At 41.1% G+C, this 24511-nt stretch overlaps 1 protein-coding gene across 2 annotated transcripts in view; it reads left to right on the forward strand.

Moving 5' to 3' along the window:
• Positions 1 to 24511, forward strand: part of lmx1bb (LIM homeobox transcription factor 1, beta b) — a 44188-nt gene that overhangs the window by 14786 nt on the left and 4891 nt on the right. For both annotated transcript variants that reach the window (XM_041998427.1, XM_041998428.1), the window contains exon 4: positions 23088 to 23320. In XM_041998427.1, the coding sequence (XP_041854361.1) occupies positions 23088 to 23320 (233 nt within the window). The remainder of the gene's footprint in view (positions 1 to 23087; positions 23321 to 24511) is intronic.

Raw genomic sequence — 24511 nt, forward strand, 5'->3', positions numbered from 1 at the left:
GGCAGAGATGGAGGGCTTCAGGACTCGTGTCAAAAGCTATCTTTAGTGAAAGAAAATACACAGAAGAAATAATAGTCTTATTTATCAAAATTAGGATTCCTTGATCAGTCTTGACTGTTTGCCATCCAGAGGCCTTCGCAGTAGGCTGCAAGATGTTCTTGTGGTGTCAGAATATCCCTATCAAGTTTAAACTACAACAACATGCCTCTGTGTGTCACAACTTTGGCTTTATGACATGACTTCTCCTAACCAACAGCCACAGAGAGAAAGGGGGGGGGTTAAAAACTAAGTACAAGCGACATACTCTTGGCAGACTCAGCCCCTGCAGTTATAACTTAGAAAACCGCTTATAGTTTGCAATATTTGAGAAGGCGAAGTGAAAAGGTAGCCATTTCTCCTAGACGATGCGTAATGAGGGAACCGTAGGGAAGGAGAAACAGCAAGCGGTTTCTGGAAGCGGCACTTACACAGGGATCAGCAGCATTAAAAGAGATTTACACCCCCTGCTCTTAAACAGTTTTCTTTTGCTGTATGGTTCCTCTTTTACAGATATTTCAAGGAAGTAATAAACTGCACTGACAAGCGTCCGAGTGGCTTTGAAACATCCCTCATGGGCAACAGAGCTCCATCATTGCTATCACGGTGCTTTGGATATGTGTCATTATTTCTGTATAAGTCAGCCTGTTTTTTGTTGACAGTATCTGGCCTCGCCTGGGTGTTATGACCAGCCTGTTGTTGTTTATATCAAAGAAATGTTGCGTAACTAGCTGTAATACATAAAGCATTATGTTCTCCCCAAGGGTAAGTCGGTTCAACATTTATCTTGTGAGAGGTGCTTTTGCCGTGTGGTTTAGGCCTACAGACTGTTTTTCTTGAAGGTTAAGTTCTTTTGAAGCTGTCTGCATGGTCCAGAATGAGGCCCTGCACAGTGTAAGATGTCATACTCCCACTGTGCTGACCAACATGCTCTGTGGGTCTTGATGTGCCCATAACATTTAATGGGACTTTGGCAAATACTAATGGAAACTCTTACTTTGCCTAGTAATCACATTTCATTCCCTTCTCTATGGTTGTTCTTTTTTTTATTTTTATTTACCGTAATTATTCTTTTTCGTCTTTGATATACTTAAGCATGAACTCATGGCTGAGAAAGAGGAGTGGAAAAAAAACTAAACAAAACTGCTTTATCTGTTAATTATTAAGATTAAGGTTTGGATAGATAAACCAGAACCAAAGGGAACATTTGTCTTGAGTAAAGAATAATTCCCCATATTTTAGCGTGGATGTTTGTAGTCTGCTGTAGGGTGTCCCTTACGGGTTTGATGCTGGAACCTAGGCTGACAAGATACTACAGAGGAGAAAGGAGGGAGGAGGAGGTAGAGGAGGAGGAGTAGGGGGAGGTCATGCCGTGGCACATACATTTCTCAGTGTGGGATGAAGAAACATCTCAACCTCGCGCAGGTTCAAGAAGAAACAGCCTGCTTTTGATTAGTCACTGTGATCCACAGTGATAAACAATTCCTGTGGTCTCCTGCTCACAGAGACATCACTGGCAGAGTGTTCACGGGTGGTTTGTGTGTTTGTATGTATGCTCACACATACAGGGTTGGTGTGTCAGATTGTGTGCTGTTGTGTGTTGAAAACCATTCAAAATTAAGATTTAAATCAACTTTATCTTTAAAAAGCAGCATAAATGTAGTGTACATGTGTGGATATGGATATTTGTAGTTGTACAAGCTTGTAATGGATTATTGTGACATTCTTCAGGTCTTGAATGACTTCGATTTGTAACATAGGGCTTGTGGTAAGTTGATTCACTGTAGCAAGAAAATCATATGTTTAATAGCAGAATAAAAGACACGTGTTATATCTGTTCGTGCCAAATCTACAGGCTACAAGAGTCCAAAACCATAGCCAGAGTGTAATGGAGTTTTAAAACACATCCCTCACATAGTCTGTTGTCCTCTCTGCCCTTGCTGGTAACTGGCAATTTTATCTGTTGCTGTACTTCCGCGCAGATGCCTGGCATCAAGCCGCTGGGTGATAAAAACGTCTTCAGGAGGTAACTGTTTATGGTGAGGATCCATAAGGTTACCAGGATCAAAGCTTTGTTGAAAGAACATTAAGCAAAGACTCAGGCATGATAAAAAAAAACAGTCAGTTAGTCATACAATGGGATTTATGACAACAAGAAATCATGACAGAGAAAGGCAGATTTCTGTTAGGTTGTTCTTTATTGCAGTGAAAAAGACTTTATCACCAAAAGCAGAGACTAGCTGACTAAAAGGAACAATGCCAAAGAACTGAAGCTTGTACACCACAAATATACAATAGTCCTCCCCTTTTTTTTTCTTTTTTTTTATATACCTCAATATTGCTTTTGTGTTGTTTTCTCTTTCAGGACTAAAATGAGAACTGAATGGATAAAAAAATGTTTGACTTTTTCATTTTTTTGGTGAATTTCTTGGCATGTGGGTGAAAGTTCTCAGCAGACCTCTGTCTCTATTACCAGAGAAAGAACCTCATGTGTGATTAAGCTTGAGCTCTTTCTGGTGCTCGTCGATGGGAAAAGTCTTATTGAGTTGACTGTTTTAGCTCAGTACACTCAAAAATGGCCCCCGTCCCCTGAATCTGCCACAATAATCAGTCTTTAGTACCAGATTACACTGAGGGGCAAATGTATTACTGAACTTCATGTTTTAGAGTGGAGCAGAGTTGAATTAAACATTTGTTGTTTTTTTTTTTTTTTTTACATGTCCACATTAAAACCAGTTTTTTTTTGGGGGGGGGGGGAGTTTAGCTGCCAACGAGCACTTGCTGCTTTGCAAATTAGCATGTTTTGTGTAGGCCTTCTGTAGTAGCTTCTATCTAAGTGTTGTCAGTCAGAGACATGAAGGAATGGAAGTGGTTTACCACCCCAGCCTGCAATTCTCGCCCTGCCCAGTCATTTGCTTGCGGCTACAGCTTTAAGTGGGAATTATTGCTGGGGAGATAAGTATGGAGATAAGCTGGTCCTTGCCTGCAAGATGTATGAGGTGTCTGGACACGGTGAGAGGTGCACCTGACCTGGAAATGAATGGTGTGAAGGTGCAAGTGCAGCACATGAACCTCCTTATTCATCAGGCCACTGTTGTGTAAGCGCAACGCCCCAGATTATGATATAGATATTAGAAGGCACTGACAGTTGTATTTTTAGGACTTTGTAAGATTTTATCTGACTTCTTTGTGTGTTGTGGTAGTAAAGCTGTGGGAACTGTGGAAATTGCATGAAAATTATTGGTGAAAAAGAAAGACTTATGTCTTATCTTAAAAATAAAAACACAAAAATCTTGTAGGCACTATTAATATTTAATTATTATAATTTTCTTCACTTGATAAAGAAATGGCAGAATGCTGCCCGTAATATTTCTGATTGACATCAACAACTTTTTCATTTAAACATTTCACCATAAGTAAGAGACAAAGCATGAGAAAATAAAAAGAACTCAAGTATGAAATATTTATAGGAAATCATTTTTGTATTTAAGTCACAGAACATGGAAATAGGATGCAAACAATCTGAATTTATATATAAACACTTTATTAAAATATTTAACAAATATTAATAAATTCCAAATTCTGTTTCATTTCCAAAATGCAAGTTGTAAATATGTAGTTAGTTTAAAGGTTGTAAATGGAGATGAATTAAGTGCTAACATAAAAAATGAATTAATTTATTAATAAAAACAAATAATTTAAAAGATTTGCCTTTTTTTTCAGAAAAAGAAACATGATCAGTTTGCTGCTTCTTTAAGGTGTGTGGGAGAAACATTCCTACGGCTTGGTATGTTAATTTCCAGCTCCAGGGGCAGGACCGGCCTTCGTTCTTTGAAGTTTCTTTTTGTGCTGCCTTCTCTCCATCAGGTGAACTTGTGGCCTCTCAGCATTTTTATTTATTAGACAATCCCTCACATGTAAAAGATGATAAAGTTGACATGTTACAGACAGTCGTTGCTTTTGCACATTGAGGATAGCGCTTTGTTAAACACCCCAGCAAATTTGAGCTTTAAATTTAATGACACTTCACATGCCAGAGGAGCTTGCTCATTGGACGGCTGCCAAGAGAAGACAAACCAGATGACTGTGATCTTGCAGACACTGTCAGTGTAGCAAAGTACTTACTGGATGATTCTGTATTTACCCACCTTCATCAGTTTTCTGGTTTACAAATCCCTCCAATCCATTTGTTCCCTTTGTTCATGGCACACCTCTACTGGTTACCCATGTGGAACATTTATTCTCACTGATCATAAATCCTATTTTTCTTTGACTCTAAACTTTCTACAAAGAATCATCTTCAGTAGCCAGTTAATGTCCAAAAAGGTCAGCTGCTGTTATGATTGAAGCGAGTAGTGATGGTTTGACCCAGCACACAAAGAGTTATAGGTGGTTGGTCAGCTTGTCAGTCAGGTTGGTTGGTTTTTTAATCATTTCATCTTTGCTGTGGGGCTCTCCCGAGACCCCTGCAACGTTTAGCAGTCTGCAGCTTAGGACCCCGGGGCTCGTCTAAGCCTTGCCTGTATCCGAGCTGCCATTATTAGCTCTGCTCTCCAGAGCACGCCGCTCATCTCTCCCCAGAGAGGGCTGCTGAGAAATGAAGCACGCTGGCTGGGCACGGCAGCGGAGGGCCAATAGCCCGACATGGAACAGTAATTACTCCATTGATATTCCTCACACAATAACACTGTCATCTCTCATTTGCATAACCTCGCTTGGCTCGCAACAGCAGATGAATGCATATGATCTTGTCAAGAGGCTGCAAGAGTTTATGGCTTAAGAGTTGAGTTTTTTTTTTTTTTTTTTTTTTAACCTTTTTTAGGTGCCAGTTTTATTTCAAACACTGTATAAACTGCTTGATTATGATTAAGGTAGGAGAATGAAAGAAGAAACCTCTTTCTACTGTTCTGTGTATACAGAGCTTTACGGCTCTATCATCTCTGGTTTTAGAATATATACAACAAAATGGGAGGGAGGTTGTTGTGTATCAGGTTTGCGACAGTTTATGTGCACATGTAAGTCTGTCTTAGAGAGTGTGTGGAAGGGGTGGGGTGTCAATAGATGTCATAGGGCCCTGTCTCAATCCTTGGTTAATAGCCATTGGTCATAGGCTGTCTTCCCTTTATTTCTTTTGCTCTCCTGCGCTATCCTCCCAGGTCTCCCACTGGAGCAGCGCCCTCAGGCACCGCATCATTTATTGCTGTCAGGAGTCACAGTGGAAAGGAGGGGGAAGAGAAGTGAGGTGGTTGGGGGTGTAGGAGGAAGGAAGGCAGGATGAGAAGATGTGCTACAGAGAGAAGCCAGTGGAGGCAATAGGGAGAGGCAGGCATGCTAGACTGTCAAATCTCAGCCGTTGAATATTTAATGGAGCCTGGAGTGTTTATTTAGTTAGCCTGTCGATTTTTACCGCTCTGTCAATAGCGGCTCCTGTGTAGCCTGCTGATGATCTTTAGTGTCTCTTCCCCCAGGAGAGGCCAGGCACTAAATGCAATTATGGATTTTCCTGCACCGCAATGTGTTTGATATTTTTACTGATCTAATTTGCAATCTGGTAGTTTATTGTTTGGCATTTTAGTGGCGCTCAAGTGGCGAGGCAAATTTGATTTCCCCTCATAATTCTTTATAACTTCATTAATGCTGTTAGCACATTGGCACAGATCTTAAATAAAGCCAGAGAATCTTTCCATGCATGAATGCATTCCTCATTTTATTGTCTCCATGCCCCTATTCTTTTTACTGATTCTGGTTCTAATTAAAAATCATCCTAGTGGTGTACTGTCTTTGTGAAATATGAAATCATAATCGGATTTGAATGGTTCCCTTCATAGGGTCTTATGCATTCAACCATTTGTCTCGATCTGTTGTGGGCAGAACAAAACAGAATCAAAACAACTTCTTTTCAGTGGCATTCAGCATCTTCAGAGACAAATGAGGGTATTAGCCATAGAGCAAAAAAAGAGACAGGGGCTAAATAATGCGGGTGATTGTCTCCAAGAGACGGTGTGGTTGTGTACAGCCGTAGGATTTCCAGCCATATGACAGATGTGTTAGTTAGAGGGGTAGCATTAGCCGTAATGCTGTTAGCATGTAGCTGTGTGAGTGATGTGCTAGTTAGATGCCCAGCAGTAAAGCTAATGGTGTTAGCGTGTTGAGCCTTCAGAGGGATGCAATCGGTTAGGCCATGATGGATGAGTGCCGTGCTGCAGAGGCCTGCAAGCCTCCTCATTCGCCGGGCTGTCAGCTTCTTAAGTGGACGTGCACAATTAGCACTGAAATCAGAGACTGCTTAATCTGATAGCAGGCTTAACATTCACTAGGAAAAATGGCTCATCTAGCTGCTGGTGAGTGAATGATGGCCACTATAAAAGCAAGACTCAAAGCAGTGTAAGAGAGAAGCTGCTGATACACATCTTTCTCATTCTGAATTCCTGCAAATGTACAGAAAATGGTGCATCGTTCTGAAACTTGGTCTCAGCTGAGAAAACAGCGATACAAGCGAGTTTAAAACACTTTGTCCTGCAACACAAATTCATCTCATTTTCAGATTAAGAAAAAAAAACAAAAAATAATAAAACACAAAACAGTCCTAAAAGATTTGAATAGATCTATCATTATGACAGTTCTTTGCATGACAGATGCTGTCATGTCTCATAGAAAGAAGAACACACATTCCACTTCAAGGGTAATGAACAGGGCACATGTTAAACTCAAATGCTCTTAACCATGCGACATATTCACACATCACTGACTTTCCAAAACAAACAAAGGAAATATCAAAGGCAAAGGAGGTTTGACTCTACAATCTCCTGCATATCAACAAAACCTGTTCTCACTTGGCCTACACTGTGCTCAGACATAACTGTCATTACCTGCCTGATTATCAGCAAGACTCTGTTGCTGCTGCAGTGATGAAAGCAACCACAAATTAGGGTTGTATGCATTTATCATTCAGTCTTGATCTAATGACACCTTTAAAAGAAACCTATTAAGATTTGTTTATGACTCAACTGCTTTTTTTCAGTGACTACAATTGCTTCTGTGAAAGGCTGGCATGAAATGGACTTTATAAACAATCCCGCTCTCTAACTAAGCGCTGTCATCAAATCTCCTGCAACTTTTGCCCTTCTCCTCTTTCATCACTTGTGGTTTTTAGAAGAACACAGATTGTCTCAGCCAAATCTTAATCACATGAACACACACAAGAGATGTCTGTGCTCCAGCCATGTATAAAATTGATTGTCCTTATCAGCTGAGACGAGACGGGAAGCAAAGCTGAGGAGGATCTCTCTCGGAGCGACAATGTAATTTTTCTGTAATAGTTTATGATTCATCCCTCCACCTTTGACTAAATAATGAGGGATGACAATTAGAGCAAGCCCGGGGAGTAGAAATCAAAAGGCAGAGATTCCCTTTGGCAAAGTTAGGCCTGTCTGAGAGTTCTCCCAGTAAACAGGATCCAGATGTCGAGGTCTGTGCTGCCATAAGCTGCTGTTGCCGCTGCTCCTGCCACAACCATACAACAGGGTCTTTCTGCCAGCTAGCTAGCCAGCAGCCTGCCAAATAATCTCTCAACCTCCATGCTTGCAAATATGACTGGAGTCTCTCCTGGTGAGTAACTGGGACTAACCCCCCTCAACTCCAAATAAAAGAAATTCCGCCTCAACACTTTCACAAAGCTGAGGGCTGCAAAGTACACTTTTTTCACGCTGTTACTTATCTGTCTATTCCCGCTTTGTCTTTACTCATCCTTTTGTGTGTGCCTGTGCTTGCTGTGCATGTGGGGCTGGCTGCTGAGGGCAAGGAAAGGTATGAATATAAACAGGCTTTTAGTAGATTTAACATAGTTTCAGATTGTTAATAAACCAACTTAATTTCATCAATTTATTTTTGCTTTATTCTGGCAACTTTTCATTTGGACAATTCTGAACTCGTAGGTGATTTAATGTGTCTGTCGGAGGACAGGAGGAGGGAGTGAAGCGAAGGGATTAGGTGTTGTCACTCATCACTGCAGCTGAATCAATGGTCTGATGTGGCAGAGAAAAGGCCAGCAGAGTGCTATTGATATGTTTAACAAATTAGCTTTGATGACGGCAGGTGTGATTGTGAGCGTAGCTCTGGGGTCAGCTCGTCATATGGTGGCTAACAGACACGATATTGCTGCGTGTCCTGATCTCTCCATTCCCTCACAATGGCATTAGGGGCACCCCAGGGAAATAAAGAGTCCCACTCCCCTATCCCCAGTGCTCTTCAAATTAACTCCCCAGAAGGTTAAGCTCCCTGATTCATAATTATTCAAGCCCACCACCGCAGCCACCAGCAGCCCTCTCCACATCCACCTCCCAGCCCCTCTCTTTTACTCTCCCTGCCACTTCTCCTGAGTGGCACTTGGCTTTTTGTGGGAAAGCCCAGGAATTAGATTAACTAAGCCTGACCTGTGAATGCACAGCCAGATGACGGGAGCGGGATTGGACTTGATCTCTGCCTGTCTAGCTGTCTCTCTATTCAATCTAGCTGTCTGTCTCTCATATAGTGTGTTATTGCTTGTGAGCGTCCCTACGGATGAGACATTTTCAGTCGTAGCTATTCTGCGATTGCATATATGGCCCTCACAGGAGCGGCCAGTGTCAAGACTACATCTCACTTGCATGGACATGATTTGAATGATGCGAGGCACGATTGGCCTTCGCTGCTCCCTTTGTGGGCTTGTGAGAGGCTCTTCTCATTATATGAATGTCAACATAGTAGTGAACTAAGCTATGTAAAACAAGAAAAGGCAAATCTGTCCAAAAACTCTGACTGCAATGGTAAAAAGTCTGATATTTTGTAGTTTCTGGAATATTTTCATTGTTATCCATGATATTTAGAGGAAGCTGGGTGGTTAAAACCTATGCACTCATACTCGGTAAAGTCTTACAGAATCACTTTAATCTAAAATATAATACAAATGGTTTTCCATGCGTCACTGAAATTCTTAAATGTGAAACTTACTCCCACATCGAGATAAAATAAAACACAACAGTAGTTTGACTTAGACCACAGCTACCAAAGCCATGCATTATCAGCCATGCATAGTTGTCACAATTCTCAATCAGTGTAGATCTTTCATGGAGGAGCTGCATGCCTCTGAAGTCAGTTGGGCTTCTCAGGAGGAAAGGGTAATGTAATGAGGGACCACTCCAACTCAGGCCCAGGCTCCTTTCTCTACAATCGCATAATTAATCTCCTGATTCCAGCACTCATCATGTCATGACAGATACGTTTGTGTTTGGTGCATAATGGTGAAGAGTTCTTGGTTTCCCACATGTATCCGTTTTGGAAAGTGGTTATAAAGCCCATTTCTTTGGAGGCCACAGAAGCTTACATACAAAATAACACTCCCTTTGGGCCCTATTAGAAAACAAAGAGAAACACACACGTCTCAAGCAGGTACCCTAATAATATGTCGGCAATTTAGATAATGACTGGGAGTGAGATAAACAAAAGTGTGTATTACAGGTAATTGGATCTGTGGTGTGTTGGCTACCTAAGCATCTATGGTGTATTGTGTTTTGGTTTTCAGCTTACAAGGGACACTAAGAGATGGACTGTCAATGATAAGTACTGCAAGGCTTTCTAGTATACGGAGCAGTGATTGCTGATAGAGGTATTTCAAATACAGACAACCAAAGACATCATCAGAGTTTGAAGCACATCAGACTTTGGGAATCCAGCTCGGAACTATTTCATCTTAACATAATTTTTCCCAGGTCTTCCATTTAGTCGTAGGATGACAAAGACTGTACCCTTGGTTGTCTTTTTTTTTTCTTCCCTTTTGAGTTGAAGCCTAGAAAAGTTGGAGCCATAATGAGAGTTGTCAAGCTCGTGAAGCAAAGTGCGGAGCATAGCAGGCAGTAACAGCAACACAAGGGTGCCTTTGGGGGCTTGGTGGGTTGGATCTGCTCAGCCTTTAAAGAGATTACCTTGGCAGTGTAAGGAGCTGGTCTACCCAGAGGATTGAGGGAGAGATAGGCCAACCAGCCCATTACCAATACTGCAGGGGACCCTCGCAATCTTCATTAATAATCTGATGATGAATCACTACTTCAATTGGAGCTTTATAGCTGTTGCCTGATCCCTACTCCCATCTTCTCAACTCCATTCTTAATGGGCAGGTAGTTTGTTTTTATTTCTCACAATAATCATTTCTTTAATTGATTAAGTTTACTTATTTCATGAGGGGTAGTTTAGATAAATTGGGATAATGTGATGCTAATGTGATGGCTCTTTACAGAGGCATTCCCTTCAATCAAAATAGTTCATTTTTTCATTGCTTAGATTTGTCCATATGACTCAAAGAAGTACAGATTTTGAGACGAGACACGAGGTCAGATTTCTCCCACTCTTAATTAGATGAGGGATGGTCTAATTAAATCAAATTCATTATCCTCAGCTCTGGAAATCAAGAGGCTCTGCTGGAAATAAGGTTAGGCTTCCCCTCATCCATCATGGCCTAACTAACCAATTTACAGGCCAGCTTTTTGCATGAGGCATTATTACCTTGTCATAAACACTTACCTTTACTATCCGCGAATCAAGCCGTGATATGCTAAGCTTTTATCACATTAGTTTGTGCTACTGTGTCAGCCTCTTTCTGCCTAAGACAAAGTGGTTCCCAAATAATTATATTAGCCACGTAAGGCGGAGACACTGCAAATGACTGCTATTTAAATCTGGCTGATAATTCTGTATAATTAAGATATAGCACAGTTTCTCACACAGAAGAGGGACTGAGGGCCTTTCTATGGTGAAACAATGAAAAACAACAAACAGCCCCCCTTATAAGGCTGTTTTTTTTTTTTTTTTATTAAGAAAAAGAAGCATTCAGGACGAAATGTCACTCTAGCATCATAATTGTCTGTGAGGATCTCTAGCTTCAGTCAGGTCTGCTGCTTTGACTGCATGTTAAGTCCTATTACCAGTAACTATGCACTCAGCCATAGTCTCTCATTCCTGCAGCTGCAAGTCACTCCACATCCTTTGTCTAGGAAACATAAAAAGCCACCGTTCTGATTATTCAGTCTAACTGATGTATCTGAGCAGATGAGCCATTCATCATATGGCTCGCCTTTGATATTACTGATGCCAAAAGTGATTCAATTTCTCGTTTAATAAACTGCCACAGTACTGTTTCACAGTTGATATCTTGGCGTATTTACATCTGATTAGCCCAGGTTTAGCATGTGAATTGCATCCTAGGATGTGAGAATGCAGTTGTCTAAAATTTACAACATCCTACCATAGGGCCACAAGCCCTTTAAATCCAGTTCAGTGATGGAGCCATATTCTGAAACACATGAGGCCTGTCCTCTGATCTGTGTTGGAAAGTGAATTAGTAAGCTCCATTCTGAAGGTGGTGATAGAAATGGGCTGAGAGCAGTGATTTGTTGGCAGCGTATATTACAGCCCACGGTCAGGGAGGGAGGGATCAGAGAAACGTGTGTGTGAGGGGTAGGACAGGGGGCCTTATCACTCAGTGTTTACTCACAGTAAATTGAGTTGAAATAATAGTCTTTTTCTGAGGCCAAACAATGGAACAGGCTGCAGGCTGAGGGCCCAGGCTGGTGCAGAGCTGGCCAGCGCCACTTCAAAATGAAAGGCTGAGCCCGGGGCCATGGGGAGGAGGCACAGCAGGAGTTGGGGGGAGATCCTTTATGTGGACAGCTACACCAGTCGTGGGGCAGACACCCCTCTGACAGGCACCTGTGCAAGACAACGGAAAGAGAAGCATGGAGCTGGGACCGAGGGGTGGAGGTGGGCGGTGGTGAAGTGATGAGGCCTCAGGGTTCTGTCATTAGGTTGGTGGTGGAAAGGAAGATGACTGCCCTCGGGACAGAGATGCGACAGGTCTCGATGGGACAGCGACCACGACCTCTCATTCCCCTGGGTCTGCACGTGGACTGGTGGGACATGTCAGTCTGTAAAACCCCCTCCCCTGCTTCCACACGCTGTCATAACCTCTGGCTATGAGTTAGCTCCAGTAATATAACCTGCAAAGAGGCAGAGTATGCAGGCAAAGGGAAGCACAGAGAGCATATCCACGTCGCATGTGGACCCTCCTATGCCATTGTTTCTGCGTGTGTGTGTTTCAGCTGCACCACAGTTCAGCCTCTTCCCCTTCATTTATCATTCTGCAGCATAAAGTGCTGCCACAGCATTATAGAAACAGCTGCTTTTTTCAGACAACCACAGAGAATGGGCTGCTCCCCAGCACACAAAGACACTCCTGGACTTAAAGAGAGTGTAAAATTGGTGTGTGAATACAAACCTTTTTCCTTGCTGAGAGGGCTGACCACGGGTGTCACTGTGGCAGGAGACATTGTCATCACATCTGAAGACAAATAAGGGTCCATATCGAACGAGTCATGTGTACAAAGAGTAGCAGGGGCAACGATGAGACTGGCCCTGCTAAATATGCATAACTACAGCTGAATTCATATGAGACTATTTAACCAAGCCTTATATTCATGAATTATCCGAGTCACGGCATCCGTATGTATCTCTGTGCACTTCAGCACAATATAGTGTCAGTTTATTGAGTTCAGAGTCAAAGAGAAGAAAATAAACCGTGTCAGTGCTCTGTTAGGGGGTCATAATGCAGTCACTGAAGGGCTGTGGTTAAGGCCACTGAGCTGACTCGAGGTAAGTGCCGCGGGGCCATGCAGATACACTGTCAGTTGGTTTGTGGCAGAGAGCAGACGTGCTGTGCCATGCTTCACCATTCCACTCCAAGCCTTAAAGGCTCCACGTGGAGAAAAGGGAATTTTGTCAAACCTGTTCCCTTCCAGCTTTTACACACCACCAACCACATGACAGAGAATATGTTTATGTGCGCGTGTGGGAAAGACAGGAAAGCAGAAAAAAACAGCAGCAAGGGCATCAGACAACACTTTTGTCAGGCCTCCTGGGGCAAAATGCATGCTTGAATGCTTGAAGACATGAACAAAATAGTTTCACAGTAACTTTAGCTGCAACAATGAAGAGAAAATTTCCCTTTCAAGATTTAGCACACACAAACACTCTCATACACAATGCAGGTTAGAGCAAGTACAGACAATTCATTTATTGTTCTTTTAGAGTCAAACAACACAAGGACAGTGCTATGACTGCATATGACTGTACACAGAAAAGCCACAAATTTGGCAAGTATAAACATGTCTTGCTCTAACTGGGGTGAAGGATGCACACTATACAAATTAAAGTGAAAGTTTTTAATACAAAGATTTCCCTTTACAAATACTGAAAAGCTCCCATAGATGAAAGTAGCCTGTTTATAATAAAGAAAAACAGCCAGTGCAATATGTATATTTATGTTCTATTTATTATGATTTAACTGTTGTAACTGTTCAATTTGGTGTCACATCATCTATCATCTATCATGCTTTGTCATGATGTGTTTAGCATGTATTATAAATGTATTTCCAGAGTTTGTCGTTATATAGCTACCTCAACTATTTTAAGTAATATGAGTAAATAATATCAACATATTTTTTAAAATTTGATTCATTTAACATAAAGGAATCATTTTAGGTAAAATGGGTAGCACATTCATTAATTTACCTCTAGGTTAACAATTATTCATCATTAATTCATCACTATTCTTGCTGACTCCCTCAGCCAGGTCAGGAGCTCTCAAACCAACTGGAAAAGAAGATATATATTTTCTTAAAAAAGAAAAAAGGGATGATTCACAATGACCTTTAAGCTCCCTGGAATTTGTAGGTGGTCTCAAATAATGTAGCTGATGATCTTTAGTGAAACAGCAGGTTTTTGGTTTGCACTGCAGTGTATGTGCACCCCTCTGTCTGTTTGACACATTCCAACACCGCACCCCTCTCCAAGGCTCCTAACTACCAGTCAGTCACCATGGTTACAACCATACATCCATGCCAGCTCTTCACACTCAAAGACATATTTGTTTGGCTAGTGTAGCTACGTTCCCAACAAAAAAAAACACAGCTTTTTAGCATAACACCTGCTAATCTTGGGATTTAGCTCTTTGAAGAGGATTGCTGATCAGATATTCAAATATATTATTTCAATGCTAAGCCGAATGTTAATCCCTGGCCCCCAGGTCTTAAAGCATCATGTCTTTCAATAACAATGTTTATTCTTCATTTGCTTTCTTTTTTCATTTTCTCGTCACCCCACCCCCAGCACATTTGCTCTGCACTGTGTTGCCTCAAAGAATGGACGACTCATCTTGAGGGCATCAATGATTTAGATGCTAGATAATTCAGTTTCTATTCCACTGTATTCCATCAGATGCCACCATCTGATTACCTTCTCAGTATCAACCGATTATAAGGCAAGAAACAATATGCATATTTTTATTATTTAATTCCACTATATGAGCTCTTTCAGTCTGGTGGAAATAATTGTTAAAAAAAAAAAAAAAAAAAAAAAAAAGCACACACATAGGAAGTTATTTTACTAGATATATGCAATTTTATTAAACCTTTTGTCCCACAAAAAATATATAAGAATTAATTCAGAAAACATATTACTGTGACATCTGTTGCTAAGAAAAATATAATAAAGATTAATCCATTTGCAACTGTAATCTGTTCTCTTAAAATGAGTGAACTTCCATAAGAGCAGCTATAGAAAATTGGAGGATGGATTTTTTTCCATGCATTTGTCCCAGATAAGACAGTAATGAACATATATTCTTTTCATCTTTCCCTCTCTTGCAACCTTTGAGCAGTACTATTTGTCCTCGCTCCTCTGCATTTTTGGCAGTTTTCCCAGATGTTATCTAGATAGCTATGTATCTGCATGGCTGAATGTTAGCACCAACAGAAGATGAGTGGGTGGTTGATACGGTTGTTCTCTCAATCATGTCTTAATGTGAATAAATAAACCCCAAGAAAAAAATAGATAATGAAAGACATACTAGACCAAAACACCTACATCTGTGTAAAAACTCTTCATTGATCTTTTAGAGCAGTCAACATGACTTACTTTGCTATCAATATATACCTTTGGAGTCGGAGGACCTTTTTATGTTTGGTGTTCTTTCGATAACCCCTATAGTGGAGTTAGTCCTTTTGTCTTAGTTAAGACGCAGAGACAGAATCAAGGGCAGCAGGATCACAGACTCGTGAATCCGGATCTTGTGAACAACATCTAATTCCTGGTTACCTCACATTCTCTCCCTCCAAACTAATTTTGGGCTTAGAGTGAATCTCTGTTAAGTAAACAGAGCCTCCTCATCCAACAGTCCTCAGTCACAAAGATCTCCAGATCATCTGTGCCCATTAAAACCAGAGCAAACACTTTACTTCACATCAATATGCTAAAGATTGCAGGAAAAGAAAAAGGGGAAACACACAAGGACTTTTTTTTTCTTTTCTTTTTTTAGACATTCACAGATTGTCTCTCTTTCTCCTATTCTACTCTTTTAATCCAGTATCTTTCAGTGCTGGTAAACTCTTCAAGATGGACATTGCTTGGTTCAGGGTGGAAAGGGGTCAAGCTCCATTGGCCTCTGCACAGAGCTGTGGAATTTTTCATTAGTGCACAGCTGGGTCACAAGTGGCTCCAAAGCCGTCTTAATATTGTGTAGGCCCACAGATTAGGAGTGGAGAAAAGAAGCCAAAGCGTGATGCTCTCCACCAGACCCTGTCTTTGCATATTTGCAGACTTGTGCTTTAGAACACCTCATATTACTGTTTGTTTTATTTCTTAGACCCAGAACCTCTGGGTCAATAGTAATTATAAAGCTCTCCAATCCAAATGTTGTTTTTTAACCATTCCAGCTCTGAATCTGTAAGATGAGTCCATTTATTTTCTTACTATAAAGAAAGTAAAGTATCTTAGAGGTTGATGAAGCCTTTACTACTTCATAATTTAATCTTGTCTTTTACTGGACATCGAATCATATTTGTTGTTATAGCTGCAAGAGTTGTACAAGCATTATGACTTGTATCTAACTCCTGCATCAATCTAAACAAAAAATAAATTGTAATAATAAAGATGGTGTATATGTGAGAGGTTGTAGTGAGTCATAGTGAAGTTCTGAAGCATGTGAGAGCTGTTAGGCTTAATTTTGTAGGCAATAATCACTCGCAGGAGCTTGTCAGTGCCGCACTCTGCTTCACGTTGTGCAGATCAGCTTAGAAAAGGAAGACAGAGTTATTCCAGCATTTATAAAACTGGTGCAGATTAGTTAGAATGTGTTTTAACTAGAACTATAAAACGGGTTGCTTGGATTCATGTTGTACTCATGTCCCATCTCCACAGTGATGGCCTTTTACAAAGTGTTTTACTTACACCAGCGATAAAGGGCAGCACACAGAGCTTCATAGCCCCCTTGTAAGTCACAGTCTTATAATTCATTTGCTTAAGGATCAACTTCATTTTGAGAGCAGGTAAAAGGGGAGGAAAGGAGTAAGAGATCTAAAAGAGATTTTAAAAAATCATTACAGTTATAATTTCATCACAGATGCTGTTGTGCAGACTGTGTGACTGCATTGTTTGTTGAAGGCTCTAAAAACTGAGCCTAAATGTGATTTTGCACTCATTTTACATACTCAGGAACAGCAGCTGTCCAAACAGCATCATGTGTGCTTGCCTGCTTACTCTTGTATTTAGATGTGTACTTAGCCTCCTCCGCTGGCCAATGCACTGTCCTTTTCACTCCATGAGCTTTGTTCTACCTGTGTGGCTGGGGAGGATTATTTCCATGCTGTTTTCCTGTAGCGACTCATTAGTAGAGATGTGCGAAGGAGAAGCAGTGATGCTGCAAGGCAGTTCTCAGCAGTCTGCTGCTGCTTTAAGAGCTTTATATGAACACGTAATATTGATTATTTATGTGTGGCCTTATTTCTGATTTGACCCAACATTAGTTTGACTTGCATCCAGTTGCTTCCACTAAACAACAAATGCTTGCTTTACTCTTAATGTGTCATAAATTATAAAAAGATAAGCACATGATTTGCATCTTTTTGGGCTCTTGCAGGTAGTTGGTATGCAAATTCATGCTTAGCTGTATTTCATGTTTTGAGTAATCTGTGAACCCTGGAATGAGATCATTTGAATGAAGGCTTAGGATTTCTTTTTGCAGCTGTGCAGTGCAGCATTATGCATAGATCTGCCTGGGATGTCAGTCTGGCTGGGGACTTGTCCAAGGAGCTGCACATTCCAGCACATAGGAGTTCATACAATAAGAAATAAAGTGGCCATATTTATTTTCACAACAGTAGACATGTGGGATAGACAATCCTGGAAACACTTCACTCCACACTAACTGTAACTGGCACCATCTTATAGATTTAGTATTGCTCTGATCAGCAGCTATTACTGAGTGTGTTCCCTCTGAGAGGCATGGCAGGTGCATATGCACCCTCTTACACATCGAACACGTTTCTGCTATTATCTGTGCCATGCCAAGTGCAATCAGCATGTCTCATTCCTCCCCTGTGAGCTTGCAGGCAGCCGATGCTGTGCCTCAGTCCGTAGAATAAGCAGAACCCTGTGGCCAGAGCTGCGTGATGAAGAAGGCACCTTTTGCCCATTAGTGGTGTACACATCTCCTGTTAATGTGTTTTACTTTTACCTGCTGGGAGTTTAATTAAAAAACAAAGAGCCTCAATTTAAAGGCCATTATTATGCTAATGTAGTAAGCAAGGGATGGTGATTAAGCAGCTTTTAGAGCTGACTGGAGCTCGCCCTTGGGAGCAGAAGGATGGCACCTTTTATTTGGCTTTATTACGCTCCATGAATCTATGCTCCAAAGAGAAATGCTGATACAAAGAAACAAGGTCAGCCTATAAGATTGTGCATACAAACAGCATTATCACTGTATCCTCTCTCTCTTTTTTTTTTTTTTTTTTTGTATTTTGTCCAATTATGCTTTTTTTTTTTTTTTTGGATTTTATAGAAGTAAAAATAAAATACTTTATCTGCTTCTCTGACACATTGAAACCAGTTGTGTTGAAGCTCAACTCTCTTTTTGGAATCTGCTTTTATCAGCCGAGCCTCTGCAAGCAATCACACACCCGGATTAGTTAAATTCAGGTTGCTATTTTTGGGGTCGTGTGGCCAACATCCAGCATGTGCTGCATGAAGAGGACAACAGAACCATACATAACAAAGTAATTTTTGTGTCACTGAAACAAAGTTGAAAAGGTTTGTTCTTCCATGTGAAGCAAAACATCTGGGGATCAAATGTTTTCCTCTATAGTTAAAGCTCTTGATACTGTTGCTAAAAGGCAATTTCCACCAAAGTGTGTTACGTGAAGAGCTGAGAAGTGGTTGAGTGGCAGTTCCCAAAATCCCTGCTGTGGCAGAGTTGTTTGTTGTCTTTCCAGATGACAAACACAACACGGATCCACCTGAAAATCTGATGGAGAGATGAGGACATCATAAAATCTGAATCAGACCAAATGTTCTATCAAGTTTTGAAAAAAGAAAAAATACTACCAGAATTTTATCTAATAAAAAAACTATTGAGCAAGTACCAAATAAGATGTTCACCAATGAGCTTAAAAAAGTGCTGATTAGTTGTTAATAAGCATCCATATAGGAAGTATCCATGTCTTTAATAAAAGTACTTAAACAGAACCAAAAATATTCCAAATAAAAATCATACATATTTAGTGTAGAAAAAATACAAATTCAAGTTCAAAATAAGGTTGTATAGTTATAGATGTTAGAGGAGCAACTCAACATTAGCTGTTTTATGTCCAACTGCTAATCATTTTCATCTTGCATTGATTGATAAGTTGAGATGAGATCACAAGTACACGAAACAGTAATTGTCCATTTTAACTTAATTAACTAACAGGTTAAACAGTAACCAACAGCTGTCAGATAAATCTAGTAAAGTAAACCTATTTCTATAAAGCGGAGAGTCAAAAATTTAAAAAAAGAGAAGAAAAATCCAGTAATGTACAAGCAGATCAAATTTGTACTTTGTAAATGTACTTATTTCCACCACTGCTGTTGGTGGATTTTACCTTGGGGCAAAGCAGGTTTTCGTTTGCAAATTTCTAAAATTTATGCAAATGAGAGCTTACAAAATTCTGATCTTTGTTATATATTTAGCTTAAGGGTAAATAGGAATTATTTATTGCATCTTATATAAATCAATAAATAGATGAGTAAGCGTGTCTTCCAAACATTAAGCTTTAATTTTTTTGCATTTACAGGAAAAAAAAAGAAACTCTAAAACATGCTGTTCAGACTGACAGTCAGTCCATCTCTTCATCCATCACCTGCTTCACGGGCCTCATGTCTCACCTCTACGTGATTGGCATGTCCATGGGTTTCCTCCCCAAACACAAGAACCCATCTTCAAAGTAATGGCTTACAGCTGCTTCCTGGATAATCCTCATTCTCTCTGTCTTTGAAGGGATGCGGTGACATAATGGCCCTGGCTATTCTTCCCCTAAATTGTTATGGTGTTTCTCAGTGTGTTGTTCAAAAGCAAAAGGGGAGTAGGTGAGACTGTTGCACATGTTGATGTTGTTAAATGTGGCATGATTATCAAGCTCCATAAGCAGCCCCATACCGCCCCAACCCCCCCCCCCCCCCCCCCCCCCTTCCTCTCTTATTAGAGTTACTATCATCTATTACCTTTTTATTATCCCACCCCATCCTCTTGATGCTTATCACTGTGGCAGAAGCATTAAATGTAATGTCTGTGGCAAAGAAATGTTTGGCAGCATGTGGTGGGAGCTTAGGATGTTGTCACACTTTAAGTTGCCTATAATCTGTTCAAAAGGAGAGAGCACAGGTCTTCAAACTGCCTAGAAAAGGGGAAGAAGAAGAGCCAGTGTCCCTGAGCTGCAGCTAAAGAGTTAATCGGACATAACACTGTTGGCTTTTGTTTGCCTAATAATGCTTTTTTTTATTGCTTTTGCTGTCACATTACAAGCCTCAACAGTTTGATAATCTGTCACAGAAAGGGAGAGATGACTATAGATGATGTAAGAAAGAGCAGACATGGGATTACAGGTATGTGAGTACAGGATTAAAAGAAAAAAAAAAAGATGTAATGATTCCTCTGGGAATGAGGTATGTGCTGAGATGGGCTCTTTTTTTTCCCATTTATGAGACCCGTTCCAGGGAGGCCTGGGTAAATATTGACAGGTCTCTCTGCTTGAGATGTGGTCATTGATCCACACAGGAGGGTCTCATCACTTGATCTGTGCGCTCAGGTGTGGGAGGAGAAAAAGCAAGAGCTGGGATGCGGTCTGTCATGCTGGTGGTCCCCTTTGTGTTGTCTTGTCTATACAGACAAGCTCACCAGTGCAACACTGGGCGTAATGTGACCAAAGCAGCTGAGTGACCAGAAAGTGGATTTTGGGTGGATACAAGTCTTAGTTTTACTGGAAACAGGGAGAAGGCAAAATTGGTAAATGATGACTTAACTCACTTAAAGTCTGATTTCAGTCACACATACAGCTTCTTTAATATCCCTGCAGATCTTTACGGGGAGTGGTGTAGTCTGTTCTCCAGCTAACAGTATCACAAACCCCTGTCCATATGTTTTTCTATATATAAAAGCATCATTTACATCTTCCACTCTGTCTCTTGCTGGCATGCTGGCCCAGCAGCCTGGTGCTCAAACCACTAATCAGGTAATGTTGGGGAGGTTGAATGGCGTGCCTCCCCCTGGTCAACCTTCACTGCTCACACAGTGGTGTTGTTTTAAAGAGCATTCTTTAGCAGCTGAACTTGGAAAGGTATTAAAGTGGGATTAGACTCCTCCACAATCCACTGCTTGTGTCTTTCAGGGAGTTTGTGTTCTCCTCTCCCCACTGCCACCTCCCCACTCCTCCTCTGTTTGATTGTGGCTAGCCGCAGGAGTGGGACTGACTGTGCCTTTCAAAGGAGAGGGGTAGGGTTAAATCCCTAGTCCACTGCTCCCTGCTAATTCTCCTTGTTCCTTAGAGAAGGATTTACTTCTGCTGCCAGCTTCTCAAAGGCCTTCTCTGCCCATCCGAAAAGTCGGCGTTGCCTTCCTGTGGAGGTGTGGTTGCCATAGAAGGGGCGTCATGCATGGCTATTCCATCTGAACCCCACTGAGAATGGGGACCGGGGACTGAAAACAGGCAGAAAGTCCGGATTAGACCTGAGGACAAAGCAGGACAGGAAGATTCCAGAAGGGACGAATAGGAATTACAGCAGCAAAAATAATGCAAAGTGACAGAGAGGGGAAATAGAAAAATAATGGCTTACAAGATTAGACCTGGTGAGGAGAAAGAAGAAAGGAAAGACGGCTGAATGAGAATGTTTTCATCTAGATGAGAAGATTTGAGAAAGCGGTCGTAGGTGAATGCAGAGTCCTGGATGTATCAAAACCGTGCTAACAAGTCATTTCCTCAACTTCTTGCTCTCATTCTGAGCCTAAGCCGGCAATCATTAGCTAAACATTAGAGTTAGAGCAGGGAACTTGTCTTGACAGATTAATCACCTCTTTTCCATAATCCCAGCATGTAGTACTCTAATCCTTCTAAAAACCAAGAAACAAGTCCCTGAATATTCTTCTTTTTTATCTTCATGAATATGAGGTTTTTCACTTTTATTTCCTTCTCTTTTAATTTGATTGCTCATCTTTTTCATTTTTTCAGTGGCCAAACTTGGTAGTTTGTTTAGAAGACAGATCCAGGTTGGCAGGCCACTTCAGTAAGAACCCTTGTTTGACAAACATGCCAAAATTTCTTTTTCAAGGGATTATCCTTGAGGTTTTTCCATAGTTCAATAATAATCTTCTTAACTTATTGTAATAAATGAAAGATTAAAGGATTTTATGAACCCTGAGAGTGCCAGCTCTGACATCTCTGTTGTTTTGCTGCTGCAAGATGCAGAAAAAGGAAAAGAAGATGCTGTACCTGTCTCCTGCTGACAGATACGGGTTGTAATTTTCATTATAGTGGATGGATATCTAGAAACTAGTAAAATAGACTATTAATTGTTGTGATGTAATTAAGATGACATAAAGCATAGCTCTCCTGATTCTGATCTGATGAGCAATTATTTTAGGAAGCTGCAGAGGCAGCAACAAAAAGCACACTTGTTTTCAGCGTACAGCTGCTCATACACACACACTCACACGTGTGAACACACACACACAATATCAGCACTCAATCAGTACCTATAACAGCATTACCATAACAAAACCATCCTTTGGTTTGCCTCCTCTCATATTTACACATTATATTCATCACTATCGTTCATCCCTGTCTCGAACCAGCAGATGATGTCAATTGCTCCTTTGCTGCCTCCCTGCCTTGCACAATGAAATAGATGTTCACCACAAATAGATAGGCGGTTGCCAGCTGTCTTCCAGACCAGGGCAAACAAAGAGGCCGCTAATAAATCCAGCTTTACGGCTGGACAAGATCAACCACACTCCCTGCCTTCTTGCTCCATTTAATGTGGCTTCTTCTGAACAACAGAGGACGAATTAAATGCCTCTCAGTCACCAATAAAACAATGCAAACATCTTCGCTGAAAGGATATAAAAGAAGATGGAGGTGTTGTCAGGGAAATGGTGATAGAGGTACTGTTGCACCATGACGGCAAGATATTAGACACTAAGATGAGATATGAACAGTAGCCAGCAATGAATCACAGTCTCTGATATGGTATCTGATGCATATAAAGTACTTTGGATATGAAAGAAATGGGTAAATTGCCTTCAAAGGCTTTGGATTCATCAGGTTTGGTGATCCCCACACTAGAACACAATCCAGCCTCTTTTTTTTTTTTTTCTTTGATTTGCAAGGGTGTTTGGGCACCCATGACTGAGCTCACTTTGGAATGACGCAGAGCTGGGCCCACCCTAGAAATTTTAACAGATGAGTTGTTGCCAAAGGAGTCACCTCTTTGTCTGCCCACAGGGTCAACGAGCCAACTTCAAAAACCCCTTGATGGGCAGCTAAAGCTTTACTGAACTGTGACCACAGACCATGACGAGAGAGAGAAAAAAAAAGCTAACAGTGGAAATAAAATCTACTGCTTTTTGTATAAAATAATTAATGCTTTCCTTTTTTTCCTTTTAGGTTGTTTGCAACCAAGTGCAGTGGCTGCATGGAGAAGATCGCCCCCACGGAGTTTGTGATGCGTGCTCTGGAGTGTGTCTACCACCTGAATTGCTTTTGCTGCTGCGTGTGTGACCGCCAACTCAGGAAGGGCGACGAGTTTGTCCTGAAGGAGGGTCAGCTGCTTTGCAAGATTGACTACGAGAGAGAGAAAGACTTACTCAGCTCAGTCAGCCCGGATGACTCAGACTCAGGTGAGCCCCTTGCACCCTCTCACACAGGAGTGAGAACAGCACCGTGGTGTTACCATCACATGGCACTGAGGTGTTGTATTCTGTATGCTCTGTTCCATCACACCGGTAGCTAACACAGACATCCTCCATGAGGATATAAACTGAATCTTACTGGCTTTATTATTATATCGTTAATATTAAAAGAAACAAAGAATTCCAGCTGCCAAATCTTTTCCTGAGATGCCCGAGATCTTGGCTGTAAAAACTTCTAACATCTGCAGCTTTTCAGTGGGTGATTTTTGTAGCTTTCATTCAAGCAAGAAGCACAGGTCTATAATACAGTAGGAAGTGGAAACAGGACCAGCCAAGCCACCCTGTATAAATGGTCATCCATGCATAGGCAGAATCTTGCTGGAAGGAATTAAATTACTGTATCATGGTGAGTGACAGAGGGATTTGGGGCCTTTCTGCAGAAAGCCTGTGCTTCCACTCTTATCAGCTCTAGTGTTCCTCCCCTATAGACTGCACACACAACGAGGCATTTCGCCAAGTCTCACTGTTCACTACCATCTGGCACACATTTAAACATGCACAAAAGCAGGGAATTTGTCAAATACATCTGTGCCTGTGTCAACTTTTGTCAACTTGTGGGAATATTTGCTCCGTGTCCCTCTTGTTCACTTGTGTCCCAGCGTGCCGCTCAGGCACGTCTTTCTGTACACATCTTCGGATTTCAAGACAGAGACAATGTAGACATGAACAGAGGTTAACCTCACCATGTGGAAGACGAAACATAGGTTTTTGGCTCAGAAATGTAGACAGATATCAGAACCAGATGACAGGAGACAGCAAGCCATCATGTGTGAACCAATCCTGTCAAAGACTAGAACCCAAAATCATTAAAGTTCGTTATCAGCGCCGCTCACTCAGGTTTGGAAACAGTTGTTTTCATTGTCACATAGAATGACAATTTAGATTAATTTTTAGTCCAGTCATTAGCGATGACTACTGTGGTATCAGCCCAACAGGTACAACCCAAATCTGGAAGTTGCAACTGTTTAAAAATCTAAATAAACTAGAAACAATTAATACATTTTATTAGTAACAGAGGGATTTGACATGTATCTGCAGCTTCTTTGCCTGCTTTTTAATACTAAAGTGCAATCATACATGCATCATTTGTATGCATTTTAGTTTGTGATGACTGCAGAT

The sequence above is a fragment of the Melanotaenia boesemani genome, chromosome 11 (assembly GCF_017639745.1).
Source record: "Melanotaenia boesemani isolate fMelBoe1 chromosome 11, fMelBoe1.pri, whole genome shotgun sequence".
NCBI classification, from domain to species: domain Eukaryota; kingdom Metazoa; phylum Chordata; class Actinopteri; order Atheriniformes; family Melanotaeniidae; genus Melanotaenia; species Melanotaenia boesemani.